The sequence below is a fragment of the Trichomycterus rosablanca genome, chromosome 13 (genome assembly GCF_030014385.1).
Source record: "Trichomycterus rosablanca isolate fTriRos1 chromosome 13, fTriRos1.hap1, whole genome shotgun sequence".
NCBI classification, from domain to species: domain Eukaryota; kingdom Metazoa; phylum Chordata; class Actinopteri; order Siluriformes; family Trichomycteridae; genus Trichomycterus; species Trichomycterus rosablanca.
In genome coordinates this window covers 17,604,366-17,627,316 of record NC_086000.1, presented here as the reverse complement: position 1 = coordinate 17,627,316, position 22,951 = coordinate 17,604,366, and the positions used below count along the sequence as shown (strand labels likewise).

At 40.3% G+C, this 22,951-nt stretch overlaps 1 protein-coding gene across 6 annotated transcripts in view; it reads right to left on the bottom strand.

The window, feature by feature from the left end:
- Positions 1-22,702, bottom strand: part of tmem260 (transmembrane protein 260) — a 37,721-nt gene extending 15,019 nt beyond the window's left edge. For 5 of the 6 annotated variants that reach the window (XM_063007632.1, XM_063007631.1, XM_063007634.1 and 2 more), the window contains exons 1-10: positions 22,220-22,702; positions 15,308-15,339; positions 13,182-13,333; positions 6,210-6,387; positions 6,010-6,123; positions 4,943-5,122; positions 4,805-4,845; positions 4,525-4,611; positions 3,855-3,963; positions 3,030-3,202 (exon numbers count right to left, since the gene is read on the bottom strand). In XM_063007632.1, coding sequence (XP_062863702.1) covers positions 3,030-3,202; positions 3,855-3,963; positions 4,525-4,611; positions 4,805-4,845; positions 4,943-5,122; positions 6,010-6,123; positions 6,210-6,387; positions 13,182-13,333; positions 15,308-15,339; positions 22,220-22,376 — 1,223 coding nt within the window. In that variant the 5' untranslated portion in view covers positions 22,377-22,702. The remainder of the gene's footprint in view (positions 1-3,029; positions 3,203-3,854; positions 3,964-4,524; positions 4,612-4,804; positions 4,846-4,942; positions 5,123-6,009; positions 6,124-6,209; positions 6,388-13,181; positions 13,334-15,307; positions 15,340-22,219) is intronic. The other variant, XM_063007633.1, reaches the window with a different exon arrangement.
- Positions 22,703-22,951: the final 249 nt, after the last annotated feature.

The following is a 22,951-nucleotide window of genomic DNA, read 5'->3' as shown; positions in this document are numbered from 1 at the left end:
CCAATACAGCGTCAATTCGTCTTGGAAATGACATATACAAGTCCTGCACAGTGGTCAGAGGGATTTTAAGCCATTCTTCTTGCAGGATAGTGGCCAGGTCACTACGTGATGCTGGTGGAGGAAAACGTTTCCTGACTCGCTTCTCCAAAACACCCCAAAGTGGCTCAATAATATTTAGATCTGGTGACTGTGCAGGCCATGGGAGATGTTCAACTTCACTTTCATGTTCATCAAACCAATCTTTCACCAGTCTTGCTGTCTGTATTGGTGTATTGTCATCCTGATACACGGCACTGCCATTGGATGCACATGGTCCTCCAGAATGGTTCGGTAGTCCTTGGCAGTGACGCGCCCAACTAGCACAAGTATTGGGCCAAGGGAATGCCATGATATGGCAGCCCAAACCATCACTGATCCACCCCCATGCTTCACTCTGGGCATGCAACAGTCTGGGTGGTACGCTTCTTTGGGGCTTCTCCACACCGTAACTCTCCCGGATGTGGGGAAAACAGTAAAGGTGGACTCATCAGAGAACAATACATGTTTCACATTGTCCACAGCCCAAGATTTGCGCTCCTTGCACCATTGAAACCGACGTTTGGCATTGGCACGAGTGACCAAAGGTTTGGCTATAGCAGCCCGGCCGTGTATATTGACCCTGTGGAGCTCCCGACGGACAGTTCTGGTGGAAACAGGAGAGTTGAGGTGCACATTTAATTCTGCCGTGATTTGGGCAGCCGTGGTTTTATGTTTTTTGGATACAATCCGGGTTAGCACCCGAACATCCCTTTCAGACAGCTTCCTCTTGCGTCCACAGTTAATCCTGTTGGATGTGGTTTGTCCTTCTTGGTGGTATGCTGACATTACCCTGGATACCGTGGCTCTTGATACATCACAAAGACTTGCTGTCTTGGTCACAGATGCGCCAGCAAGACGTGCACCAACAATTTGTCCTCTTTTGAACTCTGGTATGTCACCCATAATGTTGTGTGCATTGCAATATTTTGAGCAAAACTGTGCTCTTACCCTGCTAATTGAACCTTCACACTCTGCTCTTACTGGTGCAATGTGCAATTAATGAAGATTGGCCACCAGACTGGTCCAATTTAGCCATGAAACCTCCCACACTAAAATGACAGGTGTTTCAGTTATTTTGTCCAACCCCTGTAGGTGCCCAGCCTGCTGGTACCAGCGTGTTTTACTGCTGCACCACCCGAGCGCCTCTAGATTCTTCAACACAGTTTTAAAAATTTGTATAAGAAGTGGATGGGATGAAGGTATCTGAGAGAATAGAACATTACATTAGTTATGTACATAATGTGAAACCCTCTGAAAGCACTGCAGAATATGTGAGCTCCATGACACTATCAGGGTTCCAGCTGTTCTGCTGTCAGGTCCTCTCCCACTCAGCACCAACACATGCAGCAATGAATGAAAGCGATATTAAACTTTCTCAGATAATAAAGCAGAGCACTTGCTGCTCTAATCAGTCTCTGACAGGTGTGATAAGCTTCAAAATGTACCTAATTCTAGCAAAATGATCAAAGCGGCACAGTGCGAGGCAGCCATCTACCAAACCGCATGGCTCTAATCTATACGACTGCTGTGGCCAGTACGCCCAATCAACCACAGAGCGGCGGCGCTTTAATCCGCATGACTAGCGTGGCCAGGACAGCTAATCAAGCAGAGAGTCTAAAGAGACAGAACATCACAGCTCTGGGAGCTTTGATGTTTGATGTAGCGTGGACATGCTGAAGAACAAGGTGAGTTACTACCATGACTGGAAACTATTGAGAACCATTGCGAAGAAGAATTAACTGCAAACAATGCAATACAAAATGCTAGTAAGTAACAGAACATAATTAAAATGGAACAATTGCAGAAATTAATGAATTCAAATATTATTACTGGGCTGATCCTAAAAAGCTGACTTGATATCGGATTGCATTTGGCATACAAGGAACTTTTTTTCCCAAAAATCCTGTAGTTTTACCCGTTTTCTCACAATTTCCATTTACTCCCCTTTTTGCAACTGCTACCAAACTGTTTAAGGCTAGCACATGCTTCCTCCAAGACATAAGACATTTTTCTCTCCATTTAGCATAGTCAATTTGTCTTCCGCTGCTGGGAGATCCCTGATTGCAATCGAGGTGGGTGCCGTGTTTGGGTTTCTGAACACACTTATAAAAAATAGTATACTGTATACAAGCTCAGTGATGATGTTTTTCCAATTATTGGCATCAATATCACCAAAAGAATCTTGTCAATTAAGTTTTTCTGTACTTTCGACCACAGATCACAGTGACACAGCTAGGGCTTAAATTCTGGCTATCCACACAGTCACTCTGTGGTAGCAATGTACACTTTTTAATAATTACTAAATTAACGGCTTTGCAATCACCATTTCAGAGCCAGTTTTCACAGACCTTACATTCCTTAATCTAAACCTTAAAAAAGATGTTTATTTTTTGTGAATTGTATTGGCCAGTCTAACATCCAATAAGAAAAAGTTAAACAACATATCCAACTGCACGAGCTGCAAGACGTTTGCATTACAGCTCATCAACAGTAAAATTTTAAATATTCGTTTTTTCATTACTAAGTACTAATTTGGTGCACATGCACATACTGGTCTCATCAGCCTAGCAGAAAACTCAAAGCTCCACCCACACTCATTCACACCTCGTTACTAGCCAATTACAGCAAAGGTAGGTTAATGGAGAAATCTGGTACTTCTGATATGGGGATTGACTTTTCCAAGGTAAACACCCCCCCCCCCCCCCCTTTCCCAATAGAACTGAACAGTAACATATAAGCAGCCTTTAGGTTTTTTCAAAGCTGTGGTTGATTTGTGCTGTTCTTTCTCCCCCTGCATAGAACATAGAAGTCTCTGGTTCCAAACCACTTGTAAAAATAGTGATTTTTTTTTACCTTAAAAATAGCACTTGCAATGTCCACAGTCCAAAACAACCAAAAACACAACAAAAATTGAGTATTCCTCTGACAAATAGCCCCACATGCTTGTTTACCTGTGGTTGATGTTGACCATGTGTGAAAGAAGTCCAGCAGTGAGGAGCCAGGCTACTGTAGTCCAGACAGTTCCTATACCTATCCGTCTCTCCAACCAGCACACTGTCCAGTTCAGTCCCACACCAGCCAGAACACACACACCAGCATCAGCCTGCAGCCAGAACCGCTCTACCTACACACACGCATACATTTACATAGACAAGCATCCACAAGCAAAAACTAATTTAATTACATTGATTATCCAAACAAAAAAATAAAATCCAAACCTGCAACTGTTCAAGAAAATATACTTCATTGTCATTGGTTAAAATAGATAGCGGTAGGTAAGCAGTTAAGGTAATCAGAAGGTCCCTGGTTCAAGCCCCAAAACTGCCAGGTTGTCACTGTTGGGCCCTTAAGCAAGGCCCTTACCCTCAAGTGCCTGGAATTTATAAGGTTGCAAGTCTCTTTGGACAAAAACATCTGCTAAATGCCAATGATGTAAATGGTTATAAAAAGTGGGTACCCTATATTAGTGCAGTAAAGACGTAATACATGTGGCTTTTCAATTTGTTTTCCCACTCTATTTTACTACTTTTAATCAAATACATTACCAAAAATATTTAGGACAGCATATACAGCATTCAACATTTTTGTCTACATTATTGCCAAACTATACCAATTTCAATTACAAGCAGAGGCCATCTTGCAAACTAGATAAAAACAAATTAGTTGAATACGCAGTTTGTGAATCATACACGCGCGTAGCACTGACATATCAACCACTTCATATCATTCCAGTCCTGAAAATAATTATTTGCTTGTTACAGCCGCATGACACTCACCACTCCTAACAGCAGGGGCTTCTCAATGTCCAGGTTGGCTCTCCAGGCAAAGAACACAGAATAGACACTCACCATAAGAGCTATTAGGCACACCAAAGCACAGCAGCTCCTGTGTTGAAAATAAAGAATACACGCAGGTTTTCATTTTTTTTTTTCATTTTTATGAAAAGTTGATGCTGTCTTAATGTCTTGAGAAGTAAGCTTGTAATTTAAAATTAGTGTCCATACTGAGCAGTTGTATGAAAACCAACTTTAAGTTCCATATAAGCACAATATATTAATAGTTAAATAGAAATAGTTAAATAGAAATGGGCTACAACTCTCTGTGAATTATACAACAAGAAAATATATTAAAATGAGCTATAATTTAACCTGCAGCCTGCACTACTTGTCAGTGTCATACTGTTATAGCCAATTAATCAATCAATCAAACTGTGTTATGCCATACATCTATATGTATATCATATGCTATGCTATCTTTTCGGCAATGGGACATTTTCAAAGGAACAGAATTTGTGGTTAAGCTTTACCAGTATTCAGTAGTAAGGGTTTAAAAATCTTACTTTAAAGTAGGACGACTGAATGAAATAAAAAGAACATATACCTAAACCTCTACGCTTAACCTGCTCAATATTAACTATGTGAGGCTGACTTGTCTGATGAGTCCTACCTTTTCCAGAAAGCATGCAGAAGACCCAGCACAGCTAATATGAGCACAGGAACAGAGAGGTCAGTCATACAGTGATTTAACTGAGCTCTAAAAAAGACAACAACAGCTATTAACACATATACTTTGTATCTGAGGAGTGATATGAATATATTTAAGTGTCCACATACATTAGTGTTTTCATTTGACATATTAAGAATAGTATTTTTTGATTTGGGACACAGCCATCCACTGCATAACGACATCATGTTTATGTAATCAGTGCAGCAGAGCTGATACTCACTGCAGCATCTTCACCAGGTTAACTCCCTCTTCAGATTTTGCCTGTGGTCAAACCAAATATTATGCATGAGAGGTGACAAGTTTAGGCACCCACACACATGTAAATATTTACTAAATTCATAAGAATGAGAGTGTATACCAGGCTGAAAGTGCCATACTCAGTCCTGAGTAAGTGTGTGAGCAGGCCATGAAGGGTTGTCTGATCTCCCCAACTCCACTGGGCTGTATTTAAATATGAAGAGATGGGCAGGTAGAGGTATGGCAGGAATCCAGCCAGGAAACACAAACCCAGGTATACCAGAGTAAACAAACACAATGCCTGGAACAGTACATCATTAAAATAATAAGCAATTGCTAATAGAATTGGGATAAGGCTATATTTATGGACAGTTATCATGTGCAAATTATTTGCAGCATATAAATACACACACTATATGGCCAAAAGTATGTGGACACATAACCATAAGCTAGTTGTACATCCAATTCCAAAACCATTAGCAAAATTATAGTGTTGGCCCCCACAGATGTCACAGCCTACTCTGTTCTGGAAGGGCTTTCCACAACATTTTGAAGTGTATCTGTAGGAATGTGTGTCCATCAGGTAAGAACATACGTATGTGAGGTCTGGACAAAAAGGTCTGGCCTGCAGATGATGTTCTGATTTCTACTTAATGTGTTCAATAGAGTTGAGGTCAGGGCTTTATACAAGCCACACATTGCTTCACACTAAACTCATTAAACCATGTCTTTATTAACCTTCCATAGTCCAAAGACATGCAAGTGAGGTGAATTGGAGATACAAAATTGTCCATGATTGTGTTTGACATTAAACTTGGAAACTGATGAATCTTGTGTAACGAGTAACTACCTGTTCAGTCATGAATGTAACCTAAGTATGTAAAACATGACGTTAAAATCCTAATAAATAAATAAATAATAAAACCTTAATATATTGCAGTGAAACTTGTAAGGACATGTTAGTTTGAATTTCAGTGATTTGATTCCAATAGATTCAGTTAATTGAACTGTCTGTTTGAGAATTGATAATCTTTTAGAAGTTTACTTTGGGTAAAAATATACTTGCTCTATACACCTTGCTCTAATGTTTAAATAACACTGTTTTAAAATGTAAGGTTTGCTGGCTACATTTTAAACTTGAATGAAAAACACATTAAAGTATTGAGAACACAACATCTCAGTACTTACTTTGTAAATGTAGAGCTGGATCAGAACCCAAGGAATGACGACGAGAACATACACAACCAAAGTGTGCTGGTTGCACAGACTTAATCCACAGCACAGCGCCCCCCACAAAGCAAACTGTTCAAAGCGAAGATGAAAGACTCACAGAATTAATGACATACAAAGCTTGCAATGTAATCAAGTTTTGGTATTTTTGTCATCACCTTTTGCTTTTGAATCACAGTTTCTGCAGTATGAAAACAGGCCAAGAGACAGAAAAGGAGCCCCACAAACAAGTTGTTAAGTGAGAAGACCTCTGCTACAACTGACCACTGCCACACAAGCCTGGATACAGCAAAGGTTCCACCTGCCAGCACAGCTCCCGGACCCCGTCTGGCCAATCTGAAAAGAGAAACACACAGAGTCTAAGCACACTGCCAACTTTCTCTCTGGGATTACCACTAAGCTTCTGTATAATGGTAGCTAATAAACAAAAGATACCCGTGCATAATCCCCCAAACTGGTATGGATTACAGTCTGATTTCTGCAGTACATGGCATTAATGAAGTAAGGTTACTTTCCCTGGTATTGGCATAATGATAAACAAATACTGATGTACTACACATTTCTTTGTCAAATATTTAGAAGCTCTCAGACCAGGAAAGAATACAAAATGCTCTAAAAGCATACTTAACAGTACATGATAGTCTGGCATTATTATATTTAATTGTTTTTATGTATTATTATTATGTATGCAGGCCATATGGTAAGGATTTACAGAAAGCAACCTGGTTCAGCAGCTGGTGGTCACACTGGGGAGTTCGGCCTTTTGCAAGGTCCCGATATTAACAGCAATTGAATAGGTCTGCACCATCCTGCTAGTAAAAGATTTGCTCATAGTTTCGACCCTAGCAGCAAAGTTCTTCTATTCTAACATCAGTGGCTGACCTCAAAATTCATTCATTCCCAAATAAAATGAAATTCCCACAGACACACTCTAGAATCTGGGCCCATTCTAGCCTTGGCAAGATTTCATTCACAAAACTCTGAATGCAAGGCAGGAGTACAACCTGAACAGGATGCCAATCAATCATAGAGCATCTTGCACGCACACACACGCACACGCAGACACACACAAACACAATGTATTAGCCAGTCCACCTAGCAAAATACCACCTGGATTCAGGATTTGAATCCTTAGTGGTGCTATCTATCAGCCGGTCGAGCATCTACATACATGACCGGCTATGTCTGAGGGCAGGGGGGAACGGCCGAGGCCCCAAGATGGATTGGCAAAACCCTGCAAAAAGAGCTGTCAGGTTGGAACTGATACCAGTTTATCAAAATTGACAACACAAGCGGAAGCACTGCTGTGTACTGACCTGCATCAATCAACCTAATCTGTGTTACAATGAAATACTTGTACATGGCTCACAAATGATTTTATTAATGTCTTTGTAAATGCTACTTTATTTATTTATTTATTTATTAGGATTTTAACATCATGTTTTACAATTTGGTTACATTCATGACAGATCAGGTAGTTACTGGTTACACAAGATTTATCAGTTCAAGTCTTCAATGTCAAACACAATCATGGACCATTTTGTATCTCTAATTCTTTGAACTGTGGGGGGAAACCGGAACTCCTGGAGGAAACCCATGCAGACACTGGGAGAACATGCAAACTCCTTACAGAAAGGACCCAGACCGCTCCACCTGGGAATCAAACCCAGGATCTTCTTGCTGTGAGGTGACAGCGCTACCCATGTACCCCCCAAATGCTACTTTAAATCTTTGTCAAATATTGCTACTTTTAGCAATGCTACTGTCCAACACTGCCTGCTAGTGTAAACACAGGTTTTATCATAGAGCCTCCTTTATTTTCCAAGGCTTGGTAACACAGTACTACGTGTGTACACATTACTCTTATACAAACCTAATCAGTTTTGCTTCTTTTTATCTTTTTTTCTACTTTCAGGAAGAAAGAAAACCAAAGACGCAAAATACCAACATGAAAAAGAACATGTCCCTTACTATAAAAAAAAAAGTTCAAACAGTAATCCCACCCCTGGCACTATCCCCACCTTTAACAGTAATTGTGGAAAACTTGCAATAATCCTTTTTTAATCCAAGAGTGAAGGTATCCAGAAGTTGGAAGAAAAGAATCTGTGAGATAGAAATGAAGAGTAAAAAGTTGAGAATGCTGTCTAGAAAAGGCTGGAAACAGGGAGGGAAAAAAAAAATCAACCCAGTCTAGCACACAAGCTTGGAAAATTTTAGCGGGCTTGACAATTAAAGAGGGGGGTGTCGTCAGGCAGTATGGCCCTCTCCTCATTGTAGCGAGTGGCTTAGAGTCCTCATCAGCCTATCAGCTAAGTGACAGGCGGAGAGCTGCTCTATTCAGCGGCACAGATACACGCCGCGGGCCAAGCGGCTGCCAGGTCTCTCCTGACCCTGCAATCCCTCGCTGCTGACAGCTTCAAGCTCCATGGCAAATTAGGCGCTCTCACATTACAATCGCACAAGACAGATTCCATTAACGGTATCTGAAATTGAGTAGAGTGCAGGGCCCCCGCCTTATCAGACCTGACTCATAAGCAGCGGCGGCGGCGCTGCTGCAGCGCGCACGCTTAATCACAAGCCATGATACCATTTAGACATTTCCAGCACCGTTCTGCCTGCTGCCGTGATAGTTGGTCACAAAAGAGCCTGATGAGACTTAGTCGGGGAACAATAGCGCTTTTGCAGGGAAAGCAAAGTAAGTCTGGAAAAAGGGAGAGGAGTGGAGGGTATGGCTGGAAAAAGGAAAAGGGGGAGTAGAACTTTGCTTCTTCACTACTTATTTTCCAAGTCCCCGCCTTTGTTTATTTTCCCTGTTTTAAAATATATGGAGTAAGTTTGTGTGTGTGTGTGTGTGTGCAGTTGTCAAGTGTACTGGTGGTCACAACTCAGGTGACTAAAAAAAAACATCTAAGGTGTAGACAACAACCCCCAGACCATGAACACTTCCCTCCCTTTTATACTGCAGTGTGTGTCAATTAACCCTCAGCAAATTTTGTACGCAGGGGTCCACAGCGTGAAACATCACGTCTAGAACTGATTTCACTGCCCCCATCCTACATGTCAGCAGCTGGGGTTGACAGAAGTGCTGAAGTGCATTCATTTCTCTCTTTGAATCTCGTTCCTTGTAAGGACGTTTGACATCTCTCCACTTACAAACTTCAGTTAGTCTGAGTAAAGGTGTCTAATGGGCTGCATGCTACACGTCTCTCATATCTGCAAGAACAGGACCACCCTGGTCTCTCATTCACCCTCTTTTGCTCTCTCTAGACCCTGTGATAAAGGAAAGTGGATGACACTTCACTGCGGCATCAGAGAGAGGCTAGCGTGTGCTTTGGTGTGCTAGCGTGTTTTACCACTGCGCCACCTAAGCGCCCAGATATAGCTATAGTCTTGACATGAACACCATTGAGATGATATATGTCTCTTACAAGTGTATGTAAACTATTAACTTTAACTGTACCTCTACTGGTATTATTTATCTAGTAGGTATAGCAAATATTTACCTTATTACAATTGACCATTTATCAACAGCTGTCTAGTCTATCCAACACTCCACAAGCTACTGTTATTATTTACATATATAGCACATAGTAGATGCTTTTATCCAAAGCTACCAATACAAGCAATTAAAACCTTGACCAGGGGCACAACAGTGGCAACTTGGTGTTAGTGGGAGAGAAACAGCTTAGCCAAGTCTACATGACACAAGTTCCATGCTAACAAAGAATATAAACTGCTTGTTTTTTGCCACTTGTGTGTACCTGAGACTCATATTCTCATAAAAATACAATAGAATTTATCAGTGCAGAACCTATACACAACAGCTGGTGTGGTGGATGTAAAGGATAAGGGAAAGGTTAAACCAGAACTGTACAGAGAATTGTATACAACACAGACTAAAAACTAATCACTCCCCAAACAATACAACCACAGAAACAATTTCCCCCAGCAAGCTATCTTTAATCCCATAACTACACTCACCATGTTGGCAAATGGACTCCTAATGGAAAATAAAAACGTGTACGTAATTCAGCAATGTCTTCCACCGTCATTAAGCTTCTGTGGTCCTGTATTATGCGCAGTTGTATAGACCTATTAATTCAGAATGTATGGTAATAGGCAGATGCTGATTCTTTCCTTGCTTGGCGACTGCTATTAAGAACTGCCTGTGGAGACGGAAAAATTTCATAGGAGTGTAATATTGACATCCAACATGGCAGGCACAATCTTGGGCCTCCAGGCAAGGAGAAATGATAGTAATGGTGTAAAAAATAACTATAAATTTCCCTAATCGGAACGGAGTAATGAGGGTAAAGGCCTCTTCATTAAAGATCTGTTAACATATATTACTGCATGTGTGTTAAATGAACCTTTGGACATGCTGTGGGAGAGAACTGTAGGACAAAACACAGGGTGTGGAATACTGTTAGGATAAGAATAATACATGTTCATTTGAAAAATATGTTTTTTTATTATCTTTAAATACCTGGACACATGTCTGGGACCAAATCCAACATTTTTAAACAAATGAAAAAAACATAATCAGCATTTTAATGAGGCTGCTAAATATTAACATGTCAACCCCAATTTTTATTATTTGAAACAATAATAATCTATGTTCTTAAAGCAGAATGTTGGGTTAAAACATTAAATGATATTATGGTAAAAAAGGACATACCTGTGCTGCCATCATTGCTTTGTGATGGTTGGCTGTACTAGCACTTTTACTTTTAGTATAGTACTGATATGTACGCTATAGTCATGTCTGAATTTGTCATTTAAGGCAAAAAAACAACAACATTTTTTTATGTGAAAACCACTTTCAGTGCTTTAAGAAAAATGAATTCAACAGTTAAAGTAATAAAAGCATTGTTTGTAAGCATTGTAAATTGTGTGTTTGGGCCACTCTTTAGAACAGAAAAAACGGATTACACATGAATTTAGGTATAAACTGGATTAATCCCAGATAAACAAACTGAATAAATTAAACAATTATTTATAGAACAGTTCAGCTGATTAAAAGTAAATATGAAGAATATGATGTGGTATTTATGTATATAAGATTCAAAATAAATAAGTCATTTAAATTATACCTAGAATAGCTAGTCTTATTTAACCTATGGGCCTTGAGTTTGCATCAGCCTTAGATTTCAAGACACATTCTTTCTGACATAAGTAAGAAGAAGTGAACAAACCAATAAACACTGGTGTGGATCTAGAGCTATGAGTAAACCTATACACAAGGGTTTAAAGTCATTTTTATCATGCAACACTTCCATATATGGCCACAAGTATTTGGACACCTGACCATCATATTAAAAAAAGAGTGACCTCTAGGTGATTTAGCTATAACAGCCACTTTTCTGAGAGGGCTTCTCACAAAACTTTTATGGATGTCTGGGCAAATTTAAGTCCATTGAGTCAAAAAAGCATTTGTATTGCTGGGCCCTGATGGTGGTTAATATAACCTTAATTTGTGTTATAGATCATTCCAAAGCTGTTCAGTGGGGCTGAGGTCAGGGCTCTGTGCAGGCAACTGGAGTTTTTGTAAAGCAAGCAATTCTTCATGTATTTTATAGATGCTTTTTTATACAGAGGCACAGTCATGCTGGAACAGTTAGGGTCCTTTCCTAAACTATTGCTGCAAAGTTAGAAGCATATAATTTCCTTTATATAATGTATTATACCTGTTAGCAATTGTTGGAGCTGAAACACATGGGTGTCCCAATATAGTGTACTTTTTAGCCCTTTATTAAAGTCCTGGTCAATTGCAGAGCCATGCAGGATGGCTGGGTGAATATGGGGGTTATGCTAGGAAGAGCAGAATCTAAGCCATATGGTAAAGGCCCTCAAAAAAACAAACACAGTTGGGCAGGTGGGCTCTGGAGTGCGGCCAGCTGTAAAATCAGCTGTTCTATGTAGAACTGGGCAGGCTGATCCTGGTAGGTGTGGAGGAAAAAAGACTGGGGACAGAGAGGCTACTGGGAGGATAGGTAAAGTCCAGGATAGGTTTTAGACCACCTTGCTGCTTTTGTTATGTAATTATGATCATAGGAATGTGTGGGAAATGAGTGAATGATGCCTACAATTTTTATATGCATCAGAGATTTGAGTTATGAACTCATATATTATGAACTCATACATAGGGCCAGCTGTAGCCTAGTGGTTAAGGTACTGGACCAGTGATCAGAGGGTCGCTGGTTCAAGCCCCACCACTGCCATGTTGCTGCTGTTGGGCCCTTAAGCAAGGCCCTTAAGCCTCAATTGCTCAGACTGCATACTGTAACTGTAATGTAAGTCGCTTTGGATAAAGGCGTCTGCTAAGTGCTGAAAATGTAAATAAAATTTAAATATATTTGCCCTGGTGAGTTATTACATAATGAGCACATGGACACAATACTCATATCAAATTCTGATCCAAACAAAACAAAACAAGTGAACATGAGTCTTGGACTGGTCTGCCTTAAAACAAAATTCACAAGATGCCAGGGTGGCAGTCTGGGGATAGGCCTGCCAGGTAGCACTCTTGCTGGGTGTGGTATGCTGTTTAAGAACTTCCATTGAGCATAGACCCTACACCTGAGAACCCCAATGCCAATTCAGAAGGGCATCCCTGCAGTCTACCCCCATCCCTGGCATCTTATGTCTGCCAGGTACAGCTTTCAGCACAGCAGATGAGCATGAGGCCAAAACCACATCCTTATTCCACAAAGATAACCAACGAAACTGTTATGATTATACTTTTAAATAAAACACAGATTATATCCTGACACTTCATTTCTAAGTGGGATTTTGCTTTTCACAGTGAGAGCTGCCGGCCTACCCACCAGCCAAATAGCTGTAAGGATGGAAGGAAATGAAATCCCAGGATCTGGGCAATAACTGTTTCCCTTCCTAGATTTCTGGAGTTTCACATTTTACATCTAGCCACAGGGTAAATCATTTTTCATATGCCAAATAAAGTGCGGCGTTTAATAAGGGCTTTTGATCGCCATCATAGTCCATTTAATTAGAATCACGGGTCTATAAATAGATCTGTATGCACTATTTTTATTACATCTCATTTTGATGGGTGTGTGTAAGAGGAAAGGGGGTAATTGACAATATATCTAGAATTGTACGGTTCCTACCTGCAGACGGTGAAGCAGAGCACCCCACTAGCCAGAGCCCCAAAGAGAGCACACATTATGTTGATGCTGTGTGCAGGAGAACTAGTTGGGAGCAGATGAATGGCTAGCCAGGACAACATGGTAAAGAGAGGATATCCAGGAGGATGGGCCACCTGAGAAAAAAATGACATATTTAAACAAGAGAAATCAGAGTTCAAGTGACCTTAACTTTTCTTTCCCCAGGCCATCCTTTTTTTGTTTACTGTTCAAGGAGAGGCCGTCTTATTTGCTGTGGTTTCACTATTTTTCTGTATCATTCACACACTATACTCACACACACACACACTTTCCCTTCAAATAACCCTTCAAACCATGATCTCCTGTCTTCTTGCTTTGCCAGCAATTAGGCACCAAGTCCCCTCAGGAGCGATAAGGGCTATGCTATTAAAGGCTGCCTCGCTTCTACTGGCCTGATAACACACAAAGGCATGACAAACACTGTACTCTACAGCAAAGGGTACGTTTAAGGGAGAAGAGAGAGAGAAAAAGGATGAAATGAGAGAAATTTGTTTGAAATGAGAATGTTCTGATCCTATTTTTAGGATAGAGTTCTGAGTATTGACCAATACTATACTGATCCAACACCGACATCAACAATCTGTGATTTTATATAACTTATATAAAGATATTTTATGTTCTATGTTCACGTTGACTAAACTGACTAAAATGTATCGTTTTGTATAGAATAAGTCACAATTAACAACAATAAAGAATGAATGACCACTTTTTCTATCTGTATAAAGACAAAAGCATGAAGTAGAGCTTTATTATAATAATTGTATTATTCCTAATAACACGAGAAATGTGTTGTTGATCACCTATGCATTGAATATACAGATAGATAAAGTAAATGGCAGCAGAAGATTCAATAAGCAGTTAATACGATCTGAATCAGTTCACTTTTAAATCAGACCCTTAATCTGAAAGCTCTATTTGTGGCAATAACAGAAGGTAAACCAGTAATTTTATTCAATATAATTTATTTAGAAGATGCACAGATTAGTGTTTTGTTAATGAAAGAGTAAGAATGTGTTGAGTGTCATTTTGAAGAAAAAATAAACGTCAATTTTACACCTGAGGAGACACAAAACACAAAGTCAAATTTTAAAGAGCCTGTTTGATGTAATGTGCAGTAAGTTGCAATTCAATAATACATTAGATTTAGTATTAAACATTAAACTGACAAGAACGTAGTTTAGGATGAATGACGTAGAAAAAAGAAATACTGTGGGGTAAAGCAGTAGGAGTGTGTGAGGAAAACAGAGGGCACGAAAAGGACACAAGAAACTGTGACAGTATGGCAAACAGATGGTAGGGTCAGGAGAGGCACCTTGCAGTGCCAGCAAAGTGGAAATAGAGGTAGGTGTATGTGTGGGTCTCAGATGCTACTGCTCATACAGTCCAGGTTTGTGCAGGTTCTATGGGGGTATAGTGAAGAAAATAAGGCAAAAAGAATAGGTGTTATTTTGCCAGTTTGTGTGGTACACTCCACACACACCATGAGAACATGGATGGGGTATAGCAGCTCTGCCTTAGGGAGCTTAAAGCAGAGTAGATCCAGGGCTCTAGGGAGGAGCAGGGGAGGGCCGGCAGCCTGCTGCCCAGGGAGAGCTTTCCAACCCTGGGCCACACGGACAGAGGGAGAAGGATTACTGGCATACTGACATTGCCACAGCCTCCCTAAAAGGATCATGCTGGCGTAATAAACTTTATTAAATAATAAAACTTATTATAACTGTTAACCCGATTTACTTCATTCTTTGCGGCTTACACATGCGCGCACATGGTGCACACAAAAAGAAAATGGTCGAGTATAATGAGCCTTATACAGTACGTAAGGCAAAGCCTACAAAAGCATTTGCCTTACCATTCAGTCTAATTGGATTTAAAGAACAAGGTTGCAAATTATAGCATTCTCTAGAATTAACTTAGTTTTTAGAAAGTGCATAAAAAGAGGATGAAGGAAAAACCTGTAGCCTGCAAAGTAAATTAACCAGGGCTTTCCTCCCCACATACTTAATTAAACTTTCTTAAGGCTTATAAGAGAGTTAATGAGTGAATTGATTAAACAATGCAGTAATGCTTACCCCCAGCTCACAAGCAGCAGTGATCAATTCTCCTGTGGTAGAAAAACAGAGAGGGGAAATGAATGTAAACCCAGTAATTATTATTAAGAGACAAGTCCATTCCCAAAAGTTTTCACAAATGAAAGTTGCAGTGAGGTTTTGCATTAATTTGCACAGATCAAACCCAGCAAATCTTCCCAGTGTGACACTGTCTAAATGACACGCTTATTTCTCCTATTGCATGCTGCTCCCATGGTGCCCATTCAACACACAGCCACATACATACACTAGCAAACATATTCAGTCCTTCCACAGTCCTAGCCTGGGACTCTCTTGCAGCACGGCCCCTTTATAATTCAAGAATGTAAAAATCCCACACATCCTCAGGTCTACTTCCTTACTGCAAAGCTGTGCAGATAAAAGACAAAACAAATAATCCCACAGAGGCTGTTCTCATCTGCCGGGCTTCCCCATTTTACTACTTTTTTTCCAAAAAGTACTGAAAAATCAACATGGTCTGCGTCAAACTGTTTGTTTGTTTTACTGTCATATAAGCATCTATGACTATGTAAATGACATGTTCTCTAAAAATGTCTATTTATAGTTAATAAGAATCAGAATCAGAATCTTTATTGTTCAAGTACCAGATGTACAAATAATTTCTTTTGGTGCAGATGTCAACATACAGTGTATCACAAAAGTGAGTACACCCCTCACATTTCTGCAGATATTTAAGTATATCTTTTCATGGGACAACACTGACAAAATGACACTTTGACACAATGAAAAGTAGTCTGTGTGCAGCTTATATAACAGTGTAAATTTATTCTTCCCTCAAAATAACTCAATATACAGCCATTAATGTCTAAACCACCGGCAACAAAAGTGAGTACACCCCTTAGTAAAAAGTCCTGAAGTGTCAATATTTTGTGTGGCCACCATTATTTCCCAGAACTGCCTTAACTCTCCTGGGCATGGAGTTTACCAGAGCTTCACAGGTTGCCACTGGAATGCTTTTCCACTCCTCCATGACGACATCACGGAGCTGGCAGATATTCGAGACTTTGCGCTCCTCCACCTTCCGCTTGAGGATGCCCCAAAGATGTTCTGTTGGGTTTAGGTCTGGAAACATGCTTGGCCAGTCCATCACCTTTACCCTCAGCCTCTTCAATAAAGCAGTGGTCGTCTTAGAGGTGTGTTTGGGGTCATTATCATGCTGGAACACTGCCCTGCGACCCAGTTTCCGGAGGGAGGGGATCATGCTCTGCTTCAGTATTTCACAGTACATATTGGAGTTCATGTGTCCCTCAATGAAATGTAACTCCCCAACACCTGCTGCACTCATGCAGCCCCAGACCATGGCATTCCCACCACCATGCTTGACTGTAGGCATGACACACTTATCTTTGTACTCCTCACCTGATTGCCGCCACTCATGCTTGAGACCATCTGAACCAAACAAATTAATCTTGGTCTCATCAGACCATAGGACATGGTTCCAGTAATCCATGTCCTTTGTTGACATGTCTTCAGCAAACTGTTTGCGGGCTTTCTTGTGTAGAGACTTCAGAAAAGGCTTCCTTCTGGGGTGACAGCAATGCAGACCAATTTGATGTAGTGTGCGGCGTATGGTCTGAGCACTGCCAGGCTGACCCCCCACCTTTTCAATCTCTGCAGCAATGCTGACAGCACTCCTGCGCCTATCTTTCAAAGACAGCAGTTGGATGTGACGCTGAGCACGTGCACTCAGCTTCTTTGGACGACCAACGCGAGGTCTGTTCTGAGTGGACCCTGCTCTTTTAAAACGCTGGATGATCTTGGCCACTGTGCTGCAGCTCAGTTTCAGGGTGTTGGCAATCTTCTTGTAGCCTTGGCCATCTTCATGTAGCGCAACAATTCGTCTTTTAAGATCCTCAGAGAGTTCTTTGCCATGAGGTGCCATGTTGGAACTTTCAGTGACCAGTATGAGAGAGTGTGAGAGCTGTACTACTAAATTGAACACACCTGCTCCCTATGCACACCTGAGACCTAGTAACACTAACAAATCACATGACATTTTGGAGGGAAAATGACAAGCAGTGCTCAATTTGGACATGTAGGGGTGTAGTCTCTTAGGGGTGTACTCACTTTTGTTGCCGGTGGTTTAGACATTAATGGCTGTATATTGAGTTATTTTGAGGGAAGAATAAATTTACACTGTTATATAAGCTGCACACAGACTACTTTTCATTGTGTCAAAGTGTCATTTTGTCAGTGTTGTCCCATGAAAAGATATACTTAAATATCTGCAGAAATGTGAGGGGTGTACTCACTTTTGTGATACACTGTACATACATCAAGTTAAATAATAGACTATAATAATACACTAACCATTCATGTTCTGTGCCTAGCAGAGTGCTAGTCCAGTGCTCAGTCTCTATATGAAAGGTTTAACATCTGCTGCATCTAGAGTTTGGGTTCCTTATTAGGTGAAACTTTTTTTTTTTTTTAAATGTCTTTCATCTGGTCTGCTGAATAGAAATGTTTCCTTATTTCACTCAGGGTGGGTTATTAATCCGATCATTGTAAAGTCACTGCAATCACAACACGTTTTTGACTTATACTTTTAAAGAAGGGCTGACACAAAACACAAGCAAATAATCTAACGTTTACTTGTCCATGCAAGTGAATCTCAGGGTAGTTTTAAAGTAAACCGTTTTGTAATAGAAACCAAGACCGTAGCCATGAATGAACCTTGGGGGGGCATTTGTCCTGGAGAACACTGTCGAATCCTAACATCATGCAACCCTTTGGTGGAATAAGTATATTATATTATATATCATTGATATTATATATCAGCATATTGGAGGGGGCAATAACGTATAATACAGGTTTTTGTGAGCTCTGGGATTATACAGCAGCACCATGCCCTATTAAAATTATCGAAAGTGGACTTCACGTTTTAAGTTTGTGAGAATCTCTAAATTATGCATGTAACATATTAAATGTAATGTTAAATGTAACGGAACACATGTAACAAAAACAACTTGGGAAAGGTTTTGCTGCCAGCACAAACTGGCCACGTAAGACATGCATGTACATATTTTCAACATACAGCTTTTTATTTGTACTGCAGGTGTAATGTCAGTTTTTTCGGAGATCACAGAGCTAGTAAATGCCAAAAAGACCTTTTGCAGAAATTATTTGATACTAAAAAATAAAAAGCCATAAAATGTCTGTAAGTTTTGGTAAATAAACTACATGGTGAAAAATATTAGGACACCTGACCATGAGCTTGTTGGACATTCTATTTCAAAAACAGATAATATTAAAATAGAGTGACCTCGGTTCTTTTTCAGCTATTACAACAGCCACTCTTTGCTTTGTATGAGGGGCACAGTCATGCTGTAACAGGAAAGTGTCTTCCCTAAACTGTTGCTGTAAAGTTGGGAGCATATAATTTACTTTATATAATCAATTTTTTGCATCTGATAGCAACTATTGTGGCTAAAACACTTGAATTTAATAATTAGATGTGGTGTCCCAATACTTCTGTTCATATAGTACACAAAATAGAGAAAATTCTGATAAGGTTAAACGGAAGACATGCTGTCTGATGAAACATTGAAAGTCATATAAACTATTTTATGTTGCAATCCTACATGTTCATTGCATTACTAAATCCTAAAAACACTAGTTGGCAGTTCCACAATTTCACTAGTGGCTGTGCGCTTGGCTGGCACGTTGGTACGTCCCTATCTGTGCTCACAGACCTCTCACTTCTCAATGCTGAAATTTTCTTTGCTTTTGCTGCACCATTTAGCCCAGGCATTAACACGTACATATTTAAACATGTGAGGTCAGACCTACAACGTCTCCAAGGACACAGCTCCCTTGTTAGATCAAATGTTTTTCATTATATATAATGATAGGTATATTTCTCTCGCACGTTCAGCCGTGCAATGCTGTGATAGAGCAGAAAATCAGGCCTGGTTGTAGAGATCACAGGCGAAAAACAAGTGGGGGAAATGCAGTGAAAGAGGAGCATTAGAAGAAGCCAAGTGTCTTTGTTATAGAAAAGCACTGGGCATCCACAGCAGCCCTTTTCTCCCATAATCCCCATCATTTCCACACTCGCATTCCTAGACAACAGTGGTCCCACAGGGAGCTTGCTCAGCTTCTCCAGGGCGTAGCACACCTAAAAGGATTAGAGCTGGAAAACGGAGACCTGAAAATATTCTGCCGAGCATTTAGCTGGCTCTATCACACCAGCATCCAGCACTGTTGCCTAATGCCAGGCTCAGGCATTGCTCAGGGTTTTTTTCATCCTTCAAAATGCCGACCTGGATTCAATACAAGGCAAAAGATAACAGACTGGCCGCTCACCTGCTTCTTAAAAAGAATTATTTTGTCGCCAATCTAATTACTGCTCTGTCTGTGTTAATACTGTATGCCCCAGTTGCAGTTCTTCAAATGGGACAAAACCTTCGTAATGTCTTAAGACGATGCTCTGTTCAAATAATTTCATCTAAAATATTTGTGATATTTGTTTACAGAAAACTGTAAATGAGTTGCATTTCTATTTTACATTTATATCATGTATCAGACACTTTTATCGAAGTGACCAGCAACCTTCTAATTTAGTCCAGTGACTTAAGGCAGAGATACTGATGCCCAGTTGCTTATTTAAACAAAATGAATTAAGTTCACAAAATGCTTCAAATAGTCCCTTAATCCTGCTCTTTGCTACCGCTTGTACAAGCATCCTGACTACAGAACAACAGAAGATTTGCAGTGTGGGAGATTTAAGGTAGCTCACCATTCATTTTTCCAGAAAACAAGCTAAACCATGGACTCATCTGACTACAGCAAAAGTTTGTGTTTAGTGCTTTAACGTTTTTAACCCATGTAGCATATGAAATATGAGGCGCAATATGCAATACGAGGTCCTTGCAATCACATGGCAATTAAGTTAGTGTAACCGACTTTTCTGTGGTGTAGTGCGCTGACAATATTTGATGTATGTGTTTACTTATTGAGTGTATTTTGTCCCTTTTGGGATTCCAAATTTAATGGAAAGCATGCTTCTCTACACACGTGATCATCTCTCTGTAGTTTGTGCTGCGCCTTGAAAGAACAAGCCAGTAGAGTGTCATGAGTTTATTTCTCTAAAGACGCTCGGTTGCATTAGCAGTCCGTAAAACAAAATGTCCAAGATGTCGATGTCTAAAAAAGCTAAAAAAACACTACTCAGGTAACTGAGTTTGGAAAACTCCCAAATGATTTTGTGGAAGCAAAGGATGGAGTGTCAAAATGCACACGAGTATTTTCATCTTTCAATTATTAAGGTTGGCACATTCAATTTATGAGTGTTATTTAATGACTGGCCTGAAATGTGTCATTTTTCTTAAAAAAAAAAAAGTCAAATCTGTGATTTTTGAAAAAAGGTCCAGCTAATGACATCTCACATGGGTTGCCACTGGTTGTTACTATTTACTTAACAGCTTTAACTATTTACATAAACAGCTTTGGGTTCAGGCTACCTCAGTCTCAACTAGGTACTGTAAATATTTACTGTAAAGTTACAACTTACCGGAGTCTAATCCAGATAAACCAGTACCTTTCAAGTACTATTATTTTTAACTTAATCTTCAGTTTACCTAAAGCTGCAATGGGTGCTCTTATATACAGTTTACCACCATCTCCACCAGGTACAAATACTGTCCAGCCCACCTGAGACTCTCCTGGGTACAAATACTGTCCAGCTTTTCTGAGTCACCACTGGGTACAAATACTGTCCAGCTTTTCTGAGTCACCACTGGGTGCAAATACTGTCCATCTTACCCGAGTCTTTACCTGTTAAAATATACTGTCCAGCTTTTCTGAGTTTCCACTGGGTACAAATACTGTCCATCTTACCCGAGTCTTTACCTGTTAAAATATACTGTCCAGCTTTTCTGAGTTTCCACTGGGTACAAATACTGTCCAGCTTTTCTGAGCCTCTCCCGGGTACAAATACTGTCCAGCTTTTCTGAGCCTCTCCCGGGTACAAATACTGTCCAGCTTTTCTGAGCCTCTCCCGGGTACAAATACTGTCCAGCTTTTCTGAGCCTCTCCCGGGTACAAATACTGTCCAGCTTTTCTGAGTCACCACTGGGTACAAATACTGTCCAGCTTTTCTGAGTCACCACTGGGTACAAATACTGTCCAGCTTTTCTGAGTTTCCACTGGGTACAAATACTGTCCAGCTTTTCTGAGTCACCACTGGGTACAAATACTGTCCAGCTTTTCTGAGTCACCACTGGGTACAAATACTGTCCAGCTTTTCTGAGTTTCCACTGGGTACAAATACTGTCCAGCTTTTCTGAGTCACCACTGGGTACAAATACTGTCCAGCTTTTCTGAGTCACCACTGGGTACAAATACTGTCCAGCTTTTCTGAGTTTCCACTGGGTACAAATACTGTCCAGCTTTTCTGAGTCACCACTGGGTACAAATACTGTCCAGCTTTTCTGAGTCACCACTGGGTACAAATACTGTCCAGCTTTTCTGAGTTTCCACTGGGTACAAATACTGTCCAGCTTTTCTGAGTCACCACTGGGTACAAATACTGTCCAGCTTTTCTGAGTTTCCACTGGGTACAAATACTGTCCAGCTTTTCTGAGTTTCCACTGGGTACAAATACTGTCCAGCTTTTCTGAGCCTCTCCCGGGTACAAATACTGTCCAGCTTTTCTGAGTCACCACTGGGTACAAATACTGTCCAGATTACCTTAGTCTTTACCTGGTACTTTTATTATTCACACCACAGGTACAGCTTAAATTTTTCACTAACAAATACTGTCCAGTTAACCCGAGTCTCCACCCGGTAAAAATACTGCCCAACATTTCTGAGTATTCACCGGTTACTAACTAGTGTCATTTTCTATACGAGTGCAGTCAGTGTCCTGCTTACCTGAATCTCCACCAGGTACTGTCCTCCCCACACCGGCCAGGTAAAGTGCAGTAACACCTGCTACTGTCGCTCCAGTTACAGTCCAGCACCATTTATCCTCCGACATCTCAGTCCGTTCTCTCCACTGTTTCGTGTTTACACTCTTCTTTATAGACATCAGGATTTCCTAACGCTGAATCATACGGACTGGACTGGAAGCTGAATATTGTTTAAAAAAGTTAAACACAGCATTTTACAGACAAACGGAGTTACTGATAACAGCTGAACACTTGTAGCATTACTGTTTAACTGTTGTAGCATTAGGCTAACACTGCTGTGCTAAATTGTTCATTGTTGAGTCCTAACCACGCACGCAGTTCAGAACTAGTTCTACGATTGTATCCATGTAGTCAGGTTTCCATCCTCATCATCATCATCTTCATCCTGCACTCTAACGACAGTCCGGTTAAAGCGCATGTACACATCACTGCACTAGCATGCCGCCGTCTGTAGTAGCTTATGTACTTCCTATGTGAGGGCTCAGTGGGAACAATACAGCACCAGTTAAGTCGGTCTGTATGCGCTTTATAATAAAAGTAAAATAAAGGTAAAAATAAATGTTAATTAATAAAATAGTTTGCTTCTACAGTCACACACGAATTCATTTTAATTATCTAATGTTTTCCTTTCATTCTGCTAGCCACTTAAAATGTTTTAGTCCATAAATCCCGAAGGTAATCCAACTTCTCCACC